Source organism: Cydia pomonella, chromosome 9, assembly GCF_033807575.1.
Source record: "Cydia pomonella isolate Wapato2018A chromosome 9, ilCydPomo1, whole genome shotgun sequence".
In the NCBI taxonomy this organism is placed as follows: domain Eukaryota; kingdom Metazoa; phylum Arthropoda; class Insecta; order Lepidoptera; family Tortricidae; genus Cydia; species Cydia pomonella.
The window spans coordinates 3,320,740-3,339,256 of NC_084711.1; the positions used below are offsets into that span (position 1 = coordinate 3,320,740).

Consider the following 18,517-nt stretch of genomic DNA (forward strand, 5'->3'; position numbering starts at 1 on the left):
TGTTTAATGAAATCGTTTTAATATTAATCGGAATCTCTATTATGTATAAGACTACTGATGTTTGTTATTGATTAATAATCTATATATAAGTTTCATTATTATAAACTGTTCTTGTATAATAACTTATATTAATAATAAAATACATGCTTGATTGTTTCAGGTACATATTAAATATTTGCGCTCAATCATATCGATTATAATACATATATTATGATAGTGGCACCGTAGGTAGGTGTATTAGTAAGTAAATCTAGAGGGATTTAGGCACGCGTCTTTTTAGAATAGTGAACGACTATTTCTCCATACAAACGTCGTAGTACCTATTCATTTTCCTCCCTGTATCTGTATATTGACATTATACAATGGTACATGTCGATGCTAGTGCGGAAAGTATGACATTAGACATTAGTAGACACAAGAATGACATTTCCGCACGTGTATCGAACGAAGTTTTTGAATACAGTTGCGAAAAAATAAGAAAAACAACAAGTACTTTTTTATGCATGTTCTATAAGACAGAAACAATTGTTAATATAAAATATTATACTATTATTACCTAAGTATCGTTATTTACGATTATTTGTGTATCGTATATTTAAATTGTATGAAAACAATATCGAATGTTGCCTTTGGAAACTTAAAATATTCTTGCAGTAAGAAAAAACGCCTCTGCTTTGACAGGCGTTTCGGCAGCTATTCCGTTCCATTCAGACAACTTATCAAGAACGGTTTTTCAATATTCAATATTAAAAAATAAACGTGTTATAATGATGAAGAGGTAAGTAATAAAATATGAAATATGCGTATATTTATTATTTTTACATTAACAGTAGGTTTTTATGTTGATTACGACTTTTAAAGGAAATAAACATTAACACTCATCAATAAGTAGTCATAAATTGGAACAATCCAACTTTCCGCACGCTAAACAGCTACGTAAAGTAACACTTTTTGAGCAACTGTATTAAAAAATATATTTAAATTGTAAACATATTTTCTATAAAGTTATCCAGAAAGAAAAATAGGAACTACGTTTGTATGAAAAGCATTTCTCGCCGCTGCCCAATCCAATAAATTACCAATCTTACTTAATATTCCCAATACTACCGAGTAATTTACCAATCTTACTGGAAATATTCCCTTGCCAAAAAGTACCCGTAAAATACTCGGTCGTATTGGGAATATTACTAGTAAGATTGGTAATTTACTCACCGAGGTTTCCTATGTATTTTTTGTTGTAAAATATTAAACTCAAAATTTAAGTTTTTCTATTTTACTCTGTTTCCGTTGAGCCGTAATATTACTGGGAGCATTACTGAGAAAATACTCGCTTTGGAAATATTACCGATAATGACCCATCATTAATCACACCTCTCACAAAGTACATGTACTCATTACTATCCACATATATTATGAAGTGCTACATTCTAGAGACAGAGTAATGCCACCAATACTGCTCAAATATTTACTGCACTTGCATTATTTGATCACTATCACATCTTTTTCCTCAACGATATTAGAATTTCAATTCTATGTTCCATACAACACAGTCCATTTTGGCATAATGCTATTGAGCGTTATACGAGGTTTATAAATTAGAATGGATGACTAGCTATCATGAAGAGTAGGCCAAATAAACACTGTTCATGTCAAGCTAAAACAAAGAAAATTATGCGCATATGGAAGTACTTAGGATAAGGGAAGAGAGTTCATAATTGCTTTTTTCAGATGCACTGACTTTTTGACGTAATTGAGAAGTCTGTTGTAATGTTTGCAATAGTTTTATGCTTTGATTTTGGCAGGTTGATTCGTTAGCTAATATTTACGTGTTTAGTACAAAGAGGGTAATCATTGCTTAATTTTTTTTGAACATGGCTTTCTTGTAAACGAGAAATCTGTAAAATTTAACCATATGAAGCGAAGGTGTTCATTTTAGCTTCGGAAAAATTCAAATAAATGGAAATTTTAACCTTCCCGTGTATTTATATATTAGAAATGGCAGTATTTGTTAAATTAAACCTTAATTTTTTCTCTTAAATCTCACAATACGTACCTCAGATAACCAAACCAAGAAATATAGGTATAAACATATATCCGTTGGAGTGTTTTCGACCACAGGTCGCTATTCTCAATCGATTCCTGAGAATGTTTGTGAGCAGGATTGATAATAATTATACGGATGATTCAGGAGACGTGAGCAGGATCAAGCCTGCATATTCGGTAAATTATCAGCAACTGTTTCGTACCAGTATTTGTGAGATTAACGTTAATTTAATTTTTACTGTTCAAAAAAAAAGTTTTATTTTTTTTTTACGATATTTATGGTCACCCTCTTTGTTTTATCCATAATAAGTGACAAATTGAATGTCATCGGAGTCTGGTTACTTTTATAAAATCGTATCTCACTCAAGTGTGACATTTTATTTTCTTCATAACCAAAGTGCTGTCATAATGGTTAAAGAGGTTTTATCGTTTTATCGAATTAATCGACATTCATGCCAATATCATTTCTTCCTATTCGCAATTCTACACAGTCTAAATTCCTCACAGTAAGTATTTAACCACATTCGCTATTGTGCACAGTCATTATTTGTGTACAGTAGCGATTCAGCCTTTTCGCAATTCTGCACAATCTGAATTCTACACAACGGCATTTCACCACAGTCGCTACTGTGCACAGTCATTATTTGTGCACATTAGCGATTCAGCCTTTTCGCAATTCTGCACAATCTGAATTCTACACAACGGCATTTCACCACAGTCGCTACTGTGCACAGTCATTATTTGTGCACATTAGCGATTCTCCCTGTTCGCAATCTCGCACAATCTTAATTCTACGCAATATCATGTGATAATAATATCATTATTTATTTATTAGGATAATGAAAAGACGACTAAAAGCTAAAAAATATAGTATATATTCTATTAATAGAACATTATTACAGAGGCCGGGATGAAAGGGGTTGCCGGCCGAATGCATATAGTTATGAGGCAGGCAACCTTTTTTCACGCCTAGGTATGTATAGTGCTTCTCTCAAACTAGCAATGAAATTAAAAACAACTATTAAATAAGAAATATTGTTTTCAATTATTTTTTTCATTTCTGAATGTCATGATGCTGTGTTCCTATATTTGTGAAATGAAAATTAAAAAATAGTACTTAGTCGGCCTAGGCCTTTAATTTAATTGCCGGCTTCTTGGATGTGCTCCGCCCGAAACGAAATGTTTGAAGCCTAAAATACCGAACAGAATGACAATATTTCATTGCATGCTTGAGAAAATGATATTGCGTAGAATTAATGGGAGAATCGCTAATGTGCACAAATAATGACTGTGCACAGTAGCGACTGTGGTGAAATGCCGTTGTGTAGAATTCGGATTGTGCAGAATTGCGAAAAGGCTGAATCGCTAATGTGCACAAATAATGACTGTGCACAGTAGCGACTGTGGTGAAATGCCGTTGTGTAGAATTCAGATTGTGCAGAATTGCGAAAAGGCTGAATCGCTACTGTACACAAATAATGACTGTGCACAATAGCGAATGTGGTTAAATACTTACTGTGAGGAATTTAGACTGTGTAGAATTGCGAATAGGAAGAAATGATATTGGCATGAATGTCGATTAATTCGTTTTATCTTTGTTAATTAAGTGTTATAGGGTGTCCATGATTGTCGATAATCAAATTTGTCCTTAAGAAAAAGTTAAATAACAGATAAAAAGCGTGATTGTTTTACTTAAATATGACGGTAAACGATTCATTAACATTTACTGATTGTGTAGGCTTAGTCCAGCTCACGTCTCATGAATCACCCTGTATAGAGTACTATGGGGGCTCATGAAGATTAGAGCTTTGAGACCTGACACCTAATTTTACCGTGTTGCACAGTGTTGCTTCAGATTTTGGAATAGTTTAAATTTAAGTCTTTTTAAAATAGAACTCGTTATAATGTCATCAATTACACGTTGTTCGAAACGTTTTTTATCTTCGTGACACGATGATTCGAATTAACATTATGCATGAGATATCACATTGTTGTGCAATAGAATCATAATTTACATTAACATATAAGATGGTCCCTTTTCGGAACGCCTACGTGTCAAAGTTTGTCAGTTGCGAAACAAAACATGTTCTCACAATTTTAAGAAACCTACTATCTCACTGAAACAATATTGGCATACGGCGATAAAGTAGGTTTATCTACACACATATCATAAACCATCTATGACGCGTTCAAAAACAGCTTTCAGCTCGCTTCATAAACCCACACTCGTACTTTAGTGCCTTTTATTATGTAACAGTCACATAAACTACTATTTTATTACTGTATTTAGAGTATTTAGATATTAACTTATCATAATACATTAATAATTCGTGTAAGTATATATTGAAATTGGAGTAACCTAGACTGTTGTTAAATTTTTGTAGTTATTGCCAAAAATTATAATTTTAAAAGATAGGTAGTTACTAAGAAAAATACTTAGATAAAGATAAATAAAGACTGGAGTAGTGTCGAATAATAACAAAAAAATACAAAAACAAAGTTGTATAGGTCCATTTTTTTGTTGGTTGTTGTTGTGTTGTAAGTTGTGTTGTTGTTGTTGTGTTGTTGTTACTGGTAGGTTGTTATTGTGTTTTTGAATTACTTAGGGTTAATAATTAGGTATAACTGAAAAATGTCGGTTACCTAAACAATTACTTACATAAATAATTGAAGACTGTGTATGCAGCTGAGACATCAACACTTGTCAAGACAAATACAATTTTGATTTGTCAAAATAAAGATGAAAAATTAGAATGGAACGGAAGACCTTTTTATAGGCCTCTGGGTAGGTGGAGGAAGTCAATGAAAAAAACCATATGCATGCAAACTATGTTCAAAAGTTATCGAACAAATCCGCACACTGCAGCAGGGATCGGAAACCGGTATTTTTTGTATGGGAACGAAAACGGTATTTTTTCGTTCTTTGTTAATTACTTCATTTTTAATTAGGCAATCTGATAATACGAAGTCGTTATCTGAAAACACAACTGAGTCCTACATTTAGAGTATAAAATAAACCGAAATATATGGTTATTTCGATGTTTTTGCAAAAAACCGGTTCCGATCCCTGCACTGCAGAAGTAACTACGCGCTCCGCATCCCAATGGGCTTTGTCATTTGTCGTTACCACTGATATTATTTCACCATTCGTAAACCTTATTGCAACGTTATAAGGTCTACCTCCAGTCAGTTCAGTTTGTTAATCTGACTATAGTGATTATTCCTAACCCTTATTTCAACGAGATAAAGTCTACTATAGGTCAAAGTGCTGCTGGTAACTCGTCCTCTTATCATCCTCTTATAGATATTTAAAATTGGATTTCGTGCGGAAAATTGCGGTGCAAAAAAAAAACTGTGGAAATGAGTCATTCGCAATGTTGGAGTGGTTTAGTAAAAGTTAACTGGGGCTTGTTATTTTAATATGAAAGTTGTGACGTCTTTTTTGCGAACTTTGGGTTATGGAACTTATAGATCAATGTCTAAAAATATTAGTTGGTAATAAATAGTTTTGATTTGAGGTTATAGTACCGATTTACATATTAAATTTATCTAGGTGTACTTTATTGGGACAACACAAAATGATAAAACACCTTAAACTTAAATAACAAATAAATAAACTATCATATTAACGCGCCATGGAGCGTAGTATTCTCGGCGTGAAGTTGACCGATCGCATCAGAAACACTATACTCGTACTACGCTCCCAAACCCAAATAGCTGACGTGGCTCAAACAGCGACCAAGCTGCAATGGCAGCATGGTTCCATTTTTATCGCTTGTCACTATGCCCGTCACTTTCGCACTTACACATTTGTTAGAACGTGACAGGCATGGTGACAAAAGATAAAGAGCCGACCATCTTAGCCCTACTGAAGTGGGACTGGACGGCACACGTTTGCCGTATGCCGGATGACTTATGGGCTAAATCAACCACCAATTGGGCCCAACAAAATCGAACCCGAGATCGCGGCAAACCTCGACGGCGCAGGCGAGATGACCTTGACGCCTTCGACAGGAACTGGTGGGAGACAGGTCAAGACCGGGATACGTGGCCTTTTCCCAGCAGTGGGAAATTCTAGGCTCATATAAATAAACAAGTAACCGTCAAAAATATTTTTGACACACACTTTTATTGCTGACTGCACTTTATCTTTTTTGTATGTCTATCAAGTACTTCTTGAGACCTTGAGACCCAAATGAGGCTAAACTTTATGTGTTTAAGTTTTCCCATCGTAGAGTTCCTTTGGCTACCTTCCGACTGCATCATCAGATCAGCTCCATTTTAGTATATTATTGCATTGTCATCGAAAATACAGAAGTATACCAAATTTCAGCTCAAACAGACACCAGGAAGTCGTTCAAATTTAAGTTACAAGGTTTAGTTTAAGATAGATGTATACAAAGAAGATACGCGGCGAAGCTAAATAAAAGTGTGTAAAAGTGTGTAAATAAAAGTGTGTAAAAAAACATTAAATTATACATTCAATGTTGACGTCATAATTATTATACTCGTAAATGTTACTAAGCCGAACTATTAAATAACACGATGCAAACGCAGGTTTATTACCATTATCAGCATCACTAAACACAGCAGTAGGTACCTGTGAACAGTGTGAGATTTCTTTAATTTTGTAACCAGTTATGAGATTGCCATACAGCAATCACAGTAAAAGGTTATCTTTGATTAAAACATTTAGAACACGCAGCGAATTGATTGAATATGCGTAAGATCGGAGAATTGCACAAGATTTGTTGGGTCGATTGCACTATTCGATTAGGCCTAAAGTATATTTAAAGGTTATTTTCACCTCAGAGTCGTTTTTGCGGTTTTGAATTTCGAACCTTTTATTTCGTTAGAGTAAAAAATTCGATTTGAGTTGTCTCTTTAAAAGGAACTCGGGAGTTAAGAGGTTAAATTAAAATATTAATTAAAACTTTGAATAGGATAAAACAAAGTCCCTTGCCGCTCTGTCTATTTGTATTTTATTTATTTAAACTTTATTGCCCAATAAAAATAAGTATAAATGGCGGACTTAATGCCTTAAGGCATTCTCTACCAGTCAACCATAGGGCAAAACAGAAATTCTCGTACGTGGGTGCAGTGAGAAAAATAATTCAATAGAAATGACGACTATAAAAGTAATTTTAAATAACTATTTACAATTTTCGTCATTAATAACATTATTTACAATGTTACACAAATTATATTAGGTACTAGGTATAGACATATTGCTATATAAATACCAATATATATATATAGCAGGACTAACTTACTTGTGCTGCACTTAGCAGGCTCTTCTATGTCTGTATGTCGCGATAACTCAAAAATTACTGAACGGATTTTCATGCGGTTTTTACCTACCAATAGAGTGATTTTTGAGGAAGGTTAAGTGTATAATTTGTTAAGATTTTATGTAAATTGGTTGAACTACCCGAGCAAAGGCGGGATCGCTAGTATATCATAAATATGCGTTACAAAAATTTAACATTTAATAACTGAATAAAAATATAGTATACAGGTAAAGAAGCTTAGTAAAGAAGTTTACTAAATCTAACTCTTTATATTACTATTTTACTTACTTAACGTAATAACAAGTAACCGTCAAAAATATTTTTGACACACACTTTTATTGCCGACTGCACTGTCTCTTTTTTGTATGTATATCAAGTACTTCTAGAGACCTTTCAAATGAGTCTAAATTCAATGTGTTTACGTTTTCCTATCGAAGAGTTCCTTTGGCTACCTTCCGACTGCATCATCAGATCAGCTCCATGTTAGCATACTGTTGCATTGTCATCGGAAATACGGAAGTACACCAAATTTCAGCTCAAACAGACACCAGGAAGTGGTTCAAATTTAAGTTACAAGATTTGAAGCACACATATATATTTATGTAGATTTATACAAAGAAGATACGCGGTGAAGCTAAATAAAAGTGTGTAATAATATTAAAAATAAATATTATAGGACATTATTACACAAATTGACTAAGTCCCACAGTAAGCTCAATAAGGCTTGTGTTGAGGGTACTTACACAACGATATATATAATATATAAATATTTATAAATACTTAAATACATAGAAAACACCCATGACTCAGGAACAAATATCGATGCTCATCACACGAATAAATGCCCTTACCAGGATTTCAACCCAGAACCATCGGCTTCGTAGACAGGGTCACTACCCACTAGGCTTTCAAAACAAATTCATTAATAAACTAAGGCATATACCTGATTCCCTCATTCCCATTCCTACGCATTCTAATATTCTAAGTCTCAGACATAAAATAGGTACCTAACACTGTAGGATCCACATTGTATAGATATTCATAAACATAGAAAACTTTGTTATTTGTTTATTTTCCTTTTACATTGATGTGCAGGATGCAGGCGCAGGGCTCGGCGTAAGAGTGCCACGAAGGATTGTGGTTTATGTCGTCGGAAATAAAATCATATCCTTGCTCAACAAAATAGTAGTTTTAATTTACCACAAATTACACTACATTTCGTATTCGTCAAAGCACGATGTACATTGATTAAAATGTCACATATTTAAATATAATAAAATGTATAATTGGGAGTGACTTCATGGAGAGCCATATATCGAACAGAGAGGAGATCAAAGACAAACCGGATAGGTTTTTATAGAGCGGTATCATAAAGAAGAAACATAAGTGTTGCCTGTTTATATTGATAGACAATACATGTAAAGGGTATACTACACGATTTCTAACACTCCTCCTTGCACTTTACATGCCAAATAAAAACTCTATAAGTATGGCTCTACATAAAGCATACTTATAATAGTTATAATTAATTACATGCTGCAAGCTTAGTCTAGTAAAAAAAAAACATAGACATAAATATCGTGATAAGGCATGCAGCTATAATTATGTAACACAGGAATGAATATCACATTAAAAAAATCACAACTAGAGAAGTATAGCTATTAACATTTCAAAGGTTTAACATTAAGTCCTTGAATAAATTTACAATGTTTTTCAGCACATAAAGCTTTTGTAAAACATCTGCTACCATTTTGTCAGTCTGCAAGTACCTTACATTTAAGTGTCCTTTTTGAATCAGGTCTTTAATAAAATGATATCTTAGGTCTATATGCTTTGTTCTTTTGTGGGAGTGCTCTTTTATTAACAGTAATTTTTGAGCACTTTGGCTATCATTATAAATGACAGTGTCAAAAGTTTTATCGATAATTTCTGACAAGAAATTTCGTACAAAACATATGTCCTTACAACAATCTCCAAGAGCTACATATTCCGATTCGCAACTTGAAAGAGAAGTACATTGTTGCTTTCTTGCCTCCCAGTTAATTACATTAGATCCTAACTTAATCACAAAGCCAGTATAGGACTTGCGGTCTGAAAGGTCATTGGCCCAATCTGCGTCAGCGTATGCAGTAAGATTAAAAGTATTGCTCTTTGTGAAACAAAGGCCATAATTAATAGTACCTTTTAGGTAACGAAGCACACGCTTTGCCATGCGCCAATGATTTTCATCAAAACATGTGTTAAACATACTAAGTTGGCTACATGCAAAAGATATGTCAGGTCTAGTACAGACTGATAAATACATTAGACTTCCTAATAACTGTCTGTACTGATAGACTTCATCATCTAAACATGTCTTATTTGATTTCTGTAATTTACAATTAACTGGTAAAGGTGTAGAAACAGATTTACAATCTGACATATTATACTTTAATAATAAACGCTTTATGTACTCAGTTTGGTCTAAAGTTGTGATGCCATTTTCTCTACAAACATTCATTCCAAGACAATTATTTAATTTGCCCAAATGTCGGACTTCAAAATTCGTTTGTAAAAGTTGTAAAATATTATTAATACAATTATTGTGAAATATATAAAAATCATCAACATACAATGCAATAATAATATATTCAGTCTTTGTTTTCTTTGTATAAATACATGGCTCACATTTGCTCTGAGTAAAATTATTTTGTGCTAAGAAATCATGTATTTTGATATTCCACATTCGGCTTGCCTGCTTAAGGCCGTATAAGCTCTTCTTAAGCAAACAAACCTTATCACAGTTTTTAAAGCCTGAAGGCTGCTCCATATAAATCTTTTCATTTAATTCGCCATTTAAAAATGCAGTTGTTACATCAATATGGTCTATGTCTAAGTCTAATTCTGTAGCAATAGAAAATAGAATCCTCAATGTGCTATGCCTCACTACAGGTGCAAAGGTGTCCGTGTAGTCAATGCCCTCTACTTGACTAAAACCACGGGCAACCAACCTAGCTTTAAATTTGGCAGGCTTACCTGAGGTGTCAAGTTTTCTCTTGTAAACCCATTTACATTTGACGATATTTTCATCTGAAGGTCTGTCTACCAAGACCCATACCTTGTTTTTAATTAAAGAATCATACTCACATTGCATTGCCCTCTGCCATTCATCTTTTTCAGAAGATTGCATGGCTTCGCGGTATGATGTAGGCTCATCTGGCGAATAACCTTCTGCTATCATAGATAAATCATAGTCTCTGAGATGGTGTGGCACATTACCTCGTGTTTTACGTACGGGACGTGAACGAGACGTGTCGGAAACAGCCGGCAGCGTCGGCTCACTTGGTGCAGACTCCGGCAGAGAAGACATGGGACCCTCTGGTACACCCACTTCATCACCGTTGTCATGATTATCAAATGATGACTCCGGCAGAGAAGACAAGGCGCCCTTTGGGACGCAATCTTCATCACCGGGACTGTCACTTTCACCTTCATCGCCCGTACAGTAAGGTTCAGAGAGCGGAGACCACGCCGGTCGCGTTGGTGTCTTTGAATCTGAAAATTGATTAAAAGAGGATGAGCACTCAGCTGATTTATCTTTTTCATTGTTTTGAATGACATCATTAACATCACAAAGTTTGTTAGAGTCATCATTAAAATTATTCAATGCATTCAAAGAATTATGTTCATTATTAGGCATTGGAATATTAAAATTGTCTTTATCGATATAATAATTATAGAAATTGGCTCCACAAGTCGTTTTACAATTATCATGTTTTCCTATAAATTTATCCTCATTAAAAATAACAGATCTGGACTGTATAACTCTGTGAGGATTAGTGGGATCAATCAAACGGTATCCTTTAAAGGTTTCACCATAACCAACAAAAATTAACGCTTTTGCCCTTGCATCAAGTTTTTGACGCTTTTGACTAGGTACATGTGCATAAGCAGTACACCCAAAGACACGTAAATGACTGATGTCTATAGGAGACCCAGTCCATAAGCTCTCGGGAATTCCACCTGAAAGCGCTCTGGTAGGAGACCTATTTTTCAGGTAAATGGCTGTCATAACTGCCTCTCCCCAGTAACGGTTACACAGGCCGGATTCCTGCAGCATAGCCCTAGTTTTATCAAAAATCGTTTTAAAAGCCCGTTCCGCTGTTCCATTTTGAGCAGCATTGTAAGGGACAGTGGTTTGGTGTAAAATACCATGGTCTTTAAGATAATTGGCCAGTTTATTATTTGTAAACTCAAGGCCATTGTCACTGCGCAAAATTTTAATGGATAAACCAGATTGTTTCTCTATCATAGTTTTAAAATTAATAAAATGTGAACTCACCTCTGATTTGTGCTTCATAAGGTAGCCCCAAGTTTTCCGGGTATGGTCGTCTGTGAAGGTCAAAAGGTAACGAGCTCCACCCCAAGTTTTGACTTGCATAGGTCCAGCCACATCTGAATGGATGAGTTCTAAAGGTTGGGTAGTGCGCTTCATGCTGACAGCAGGATATGGTGTTCGCACCATCTTGCCTGTCAGGCATGGCTCGCATCTACCACTGATGGTGTCTTCTTTCTGAAAATGTAAGTTCATGCATTTCTTCCCATCACCAAGAACCCTCATACCTGGTTCAGACAAATGAGCTAAGCGTCTGTGGATTAGGTCCATTGGCACAGTTGAAACAGTGTGAGCATTCACTGTCTCTTGCCTAGTCTGCAAGAGCTTGGAAGACTCCTCCTCAAGGATGTGTCGCATTTGAGCCTTGTATTTATACAGACCATTTTCCTTAGAAGCAACTAATACTTGATTGCCAGTGACTTTAACATCATCAAAGACTTTACAATGATCCCTATCAAACATGACAGTATAACCCTTTTCAGTAATTTGACTAACAGACAGTAAATTGCTGGAGAGGTCAGGCACATGGAGAACATTTATAAGGCTAATATTGGAGCACAAAGGGACCCTACCAGTACAATTGCTATGTAACTTATTACCATTAGCTATATAAATAGTAGAGTTTTTACCTCTAGGTTCTTCTAGTAACTCCTTATTAGCAATCATATGTTGGGATGCGCCGGAGTCCACCACAAAGTCATGGCTGCTGCTGCCGCTGCATACCATGGCTGATGCAAACATAGTGTGGTTCTCTTCATTGTTCTTCAGCTCCTTCTTGCGTTTAAAGCAACGCTTGATAGTGTGTCCGCTCTTCTTGCAGAACTGGCAGAACATAGGCGATGACTTCTTCTTTTTGCTTCCTAGGTAGGCCTTCACACCCTCCTGGTCACCCGCACTTCTCCGGTGTTCTTCTTGCAGCAATCTGGCCCGCACAAGCTCCACCGTGAGTGTGCTCGTAAGACAGGCGGTTTCCAGACCCGACACCAGGTTGTCAAATTCCTGCGATAAACCACTCAACAGGATTTCCGCTACCTCATCGTCGTCTATTTTCTTGCCTATATCGTCGAGCTGTTGAACGAGACGCATGACCGCCTCGATATATTCCGACATACCGCTGTACTGATTATATTCAATTTTATGCAGTTGACGTAACAAGAGCACTTTTCTGTATAGACCTTTGGACTCGAAGGCATCGGCAAGCTTCTTCCAGGCGTCCTTTGCCGACGTGGCATCTCGCACGTACTGGTACAACGCGGGCTTAATCGTTAAACATATCTTAGCTAAGGCGCGGCTCTCGCGGGTCGCATCGGTATCCGTACCTTCCACGCAGCCCCATAGACCATCCAGCGTAAGTAACATTTTCACGGCAAATTTCCAATTTGAATAATTTCCCAAGCCATCCAGCTTCTCGACGGGAATATGTCCGTTATGTTCATTATGTGACGACATTCTTGACAACGAAATTGTGATAGTGGTTGAGCAAGCGAAGAATTAGTAGGTTATAATATCACGAGGGCGATGCGATTATAACCTCAGAATATCAATGTTTCCGACATACCTTTCTTAGGTTTTGATTTCCAGTTTCCTCGCGGCACAAGCATCTGGGCGCATAATCTGATGTGCAGGATGCAGGCGCAGGGCTCGGCGTAAGAGTGCCACGAAGGATTGTGGTTTATGTCGTCGGAAATAAAATCATATCCTTGCTCAACAAAATAGTAGTTTTAATTTACCACAAATTACACTACATTTCGTATTCGTCAAAGCACGATGTACATTGATTAAAATGTCACATATTTAAATATAATAAAATGTATAATTGGGAGTGACTTCATGGAGAGCCATATATCGAACAGAGAGGAGATCAAAGACAAACCGGATAGGTTTTTATAGAGCGGTATCATAAAGAAGAAACATAAGTGTTGCCTGTTTATATTGATAGACAATACATGTAAAGGGTATACTACACGATTTCTAACATACATGCCACAGAAAAAATGGCTATGTTTAAATATACAGAACACAATCTTCAATCTGAAATTTAAATAATGAAGCCTAAATACTGTTAGATAACATAATAGATTATCTCGATAACGATACAATTGAAGTCTAACAATCCAGCTTTAAAGAGTTAAATACCGTGTAGGATTCACTATTACAATAAACAGAAAACACATTCAATCTTAAACTTGAATCTTAACACATGTTGTTTGAGTTCAAATCCGATTGATAGCGATTAGAGATTATGATTCAACAATACGATGATCAAAACAAAAGTGTGTTCATCATTGTTATGAAGCCCCATTTTAGCGACAACTCCAGACTGTCTGGCGCGGCGTGTGTAGCGCGACTGGCAGATCTTGAGACATTTATTTTTTCTTTGAGGAAAAGTGGATATGATGACCGGTCTGGCCTAGTTGGTAGTGACCCTGCCTATGAAGCTGATGGTCCCGGGACCCCGGGTTGAAATCCAGGTAAGAGCATTTATATGTGTGATGAACAAAAATATTTGTTCCTGGGTCATAAATGTTTTCTGTGAATTTAAGTATTTATAATGTCCTATAATATTTATTTATTTCAAGCATGATTCACGCTAGAACGGTCCGGGTCCGGGCTAAGGCATTGTTATCAGTGGCATTACACTCAAATATTAGTACGGGTGAAATGCACTGCGAGTATCTATTGTCAAATTAATATACTATTAGTGTCAAGTGCCGTTTCTGTTTGAAGATTGTGAAGAATACGCCTATACAGGACTAAAAGTTTTGTAAATTGCACGTCTTAATCTATTACCTATCTATGCATGGTAATAAATTACAATGACGACGATGTCCAGCAAGCTGCAAAATTGTATAAACACATTAGAATGAATTCATTCATAAAGCGCCCATAAAATGTTGTGGCTGGATGTACCCAGATAGTACTGTCAACAGTCACAATGACAAACAACATGAAAGTCGCTAGAGACCTCATACCATTGTCACTCTCACAAGGTACGAAATGGCTCACAAATTAAATCTTTTGACTGTAAAATAAATTTACTACTTATATCACAATTTATTCTACGTTTTTCAAACCTCCAACGCCATTCGAAACTTAAATACCGTATGGTAATAGTCACGTGACTTTTCGTACCATCTGTCATCCCGATACATTATTTCTCTTTGTTTGGCGTTTGTCGATGTGCAATTGGGTACTTAGCAGTTTTTTGTAAATAATGTCAATCGATCTTGATTTTCCTGAAGATCAAATGTCTATATTAGACTCATGCCATTTCAGCAACACAAAGGTCAAAAATGAGAGTTAAAGTCTGACGCTCGCACTCGACGATTGAGACGCCTCCTCTAACAAAATGATAATGTGACCTCACATTATTATTAGTCTGTTCTAAATGTTGGACCAAAATTTTGCGTTTATGTACATAGTTATCAATCATACAATTTATTATTTAATACAATGTAAGAAATCGAATTGTACCATACTCTTTTGTCTTTTTAAAAGTTAAAAAAATATTTTTTTTCACTTTGGAGCCTGGTACTCTTTATAATCTCAATATGTCTTTTTAAATTCCACTTTTTTATAATCGATAGCTCATTTTCTATCCATTTAGCTAACATGTGTCAAGTACCCAATTAATCATCTTGGCTAACCCCAAGTAGCGCTACTATCAAAACATGTTCATCCTTACACGCACATCGCGATTGCGACACCGCGTGGGCGCGCACCGGTTCCGATAGTAAATATTGCGGCTAACTGTACTAACTCTCTAAAACTAAAAGGTCGTAACTCTCTATGATAGTAGTATGGTGATACGATCTTTTCTTACCAAGCGGAGTGTAATAGTGCCTTAGTAAAGGGCGTATCTCTATGAAACTGGTATGCAAGCAACTGTGTCCTATTTACAAGAAAGGGCATAATTAAATGGGAACTTTTAGGCTGTTTAGTCGTTTTGGTTGTGTGTTTATTGCTTAGACGCTTGCGCAGAGTATTGATATATGGAACTTTATATAGGAATATAGGTTATTTAAATTTAAACGAGTTGGTTAGTTTGGTTTAATCTTCAGTAAAGAGAAAGGTAAACAGGTAGTCAAAGTTATATTTCGCGGTCTCAGAGGACAAAACTTGTAACAAGATAATATAATATGTGAAATGAAGGTGTTTCTGTTCTACATTCTGTATTTGAAAATATCTTTGAAGTTACTAAAATAAGTATCCTGAGTGCTTTAAGGGTCACACGAACCTGCTGCCAAAAAGCCGCTCCCATACAATAAAACGACATGCATTAAGTAAATTACATGATAGTTGGCATGAACGTTAACATTATACCGGGTGTGGTCTGTAACAGGAGCAAAAAATTAAACTGTAGGCTGTACTCCTCAAACTGACCAATATTTATTCAGCGACTTTTACGTCCACCCTACACTAGCGTCTTTTGAGCGTCGACGTCTAGTCAGCGCTATGGCTGCTGCTCGACGCAACGTTGCTGCGCAGCGACGCCATTTTCCATAGCGCTGACTAGACGTCGACGCTCTTGTTTTGATTTTTAGTACACTTAGTTTATTCAAAGACTTAATGTATTTCGAATTTTGTTATGTTTAAGGTGTGACAAGCAACGCCAAGTACAATGATAATGGTGTACATAATAATATTTAATTTCTATGTAAAATGGGAAGTCTAAAGACTTCATACTACTAAAACGTTAAATAATATTATCCTTTTGCTTTGATGTTAGGTATGTCATGCAACGGGCTACTTCAGATCCCTCTATTAAAATATCGGGTTTCATACAACCCACATGCGGATTAACGATGTCAGTAATCCGAGTCTGTTATAGCTCAAAATAAATAATAGTACTACCGCAAAGAAAAGAAACTTCCCATAAAACCGAATTTTGACAGCGGTTCAGGGACGAATCATGCTGTCCCTTTCTAATGTATCGCACTATGGCTTCCTAGGGCTCGGAACCGGTTTTTTTTCTAAACCCCGAAAAATACCATTTTTTTAAATTATTTTATGTTCTTTACGTAGGACTGAATCATGCCTAAATAAATGATTAGAAGAACGACAGATAACGTAATAATTACCGGTGTTTTTTATATTGAATAAAAAACCGGTTCCCATCCTTGCCTAGTTCTTGCAAAATTCAAGTCATTGTCTTATCTGTATATGAAATTTACTTAACACTTGCACAGACTGTCCTATAAAAATCGTTGCCAACTTAGTCTGGTCTGACTTGATCAAATGATGTGTCACACTTTGATATTTACTGGAAAATAATCAGCTATTACGTCATTTAAATTTGAAATTTATTAAATATAATCTAACTCCAACAACAAAAACGACTGCTGCTTGAAGAGTTATACTTTGTCTATACTTTCCCAACATACAGACAAAACAAAACAAATACCCGTTGTCTACTCGTAAAGTGCACTTTGAAATATAACTCCATCAATTATAGTAATTAACGCGCGGGATAAATAAGCGGGACGGAATTAACATGTTTACACACCTCTACACGAGTGCATCCGTACTACTTACAGCATTTTACTTGCATTTCAACTACATACATATACATATACACCGTGGGCTAATTAAACCCGACAAATTTTAAAAGTGTATTCTTGACCGCATTTAGAGAAATTAAGTATACAATGTTTCCTGAAATCGATCTTGTATATAGAAATTATACAAAGTTTCCTGAAATCGTTTTTGTTTCAGAGATAATGTGAATTTTCGTGATCATTTGTTTTTTTTTAATACTACGTCGGTGGCAAACAAGCACACGGCCGTCCTGATGGTAAGCAGTCTCCTTAGCCACTGAGACACTGGTGTTTCTGTTATAATTTAGTGAAAACCGCATTTTTAGTTGTGACGCTGTCACTATGACTTTATTTACACGTACGTACCTACAGTAAACTCGCAATTTTTATCGGTTAATTTTAAAAAAAACTTTAATATTCGTTGTAATGTTTTTTTTTTCACCAAGGTGTAAAAGTAAGTAACGTGTCGTGTGCAGAAAACGAAAAAAAATTTTTTTTGGCGAATTTGGCTAAAACTCATATTTGGGATTATCTATGAAAAGGGACCTTGTTGTCGATGGCGCTTACGCCGCACTGCGGCGCGCAGCGTTGTATTTGTATCGGAGCATCGTTTATAACAGCCGAAGCGCCATCGACAATAAGGTCCCTTTAAATAAATAACGTCACATATAACATTTTTTGCTCCCTATGACCTCAGGAATGCTAGGTTCAAATCTGTCGGGCGTAATTGGCCCACGGTGGATAATATTCCTACTACCTATCTTTTATTAGGTCTGCATAAACCTCAGTATGATAATTGATAAGCTGCAACTCGTAGTAGCGTTTTACTCCTTAATTTTGTTCTGATGTTACCCCTATACTGTACTCAGTATAGATACTTTCTTTAAGAGCGTAGTGTGTGGTCTTACATCGGTATTGTCTGTACCGGGAACTGCAGTTAGACAATAGGAAGCGCTCGGGTGGCGTAACCATGCGTATTTTACGCGCCGATGCGTTGAGGATTGTGCAGTTTTATGTCTGTGTGGCCAATGATATAATGTTGTACATTCCTATAGATTTTAATGAATTATGCCTTTTTATTTACATTATAACAAAATATAAAAAAAGTGGTATTAAATCACATCGATCACCGTCGCCTATGGATATATAAGCAATATCGCAGCCATTTACGCGTTGCCGACCCTTGAGTGAGAACCCTGAATACCCGCTTCTTGAAGAACCCATGTCCTAGCGCAAAATAAATTCCTAACCACCCTACCACCTACTGACCT

At 35.9% G+C, this 18,517-nt stretch overlaps 2 protein-coding genes across 5 annotated transcripts in view; one reads left to right on the plus strand and one right to left on the minus strand.

The window, feature by feature from the left end:
- LOC133521123 (uncharacterized) overlaps window positions 1-18,517 on the plus strand; it is a 614,754-nt gene that overhangs the window by 71,918 nt on the left and 524,319 nt on the right. The window lies entirely within an intron of this gene.
- On the minus strand, window positions 11,799-13,707 carry LOC133521116 (uncharacterized). Its single transcript, XM_061855882.1, has 2 exons — window positions 12,339-13,707; window positions 11,799-11,886 (listed from the first exon to the last, which is right to left on the minus strand). Exons 1-2 carry the CDS (start codon window positions 13,156-13,158, stop codon window positions 11,864-11,866), a joined length of 843 nt encoding a protein of 280 aa, XP_061711866.1. The 5' UTR covers window positions 13,159-13,707; the 3' UTR covers window positions 11,799-11,863.

Coding starts and splice junctions, on each gene's coding strand:
- LOC133521116 (XM_061855882.1), bottom strand. CDS start 13,158: ATGTCGTCACATAATGAACATAACGGACATATTCCCGTCGAGAAGCTG. Junction 11,887..12,338: donor GTTACTAGAAGAACCTAGAG/GTAAAAACTCTA, acceptor TTACATTTTCAG/AAAGAAGACACCATCAGTGG.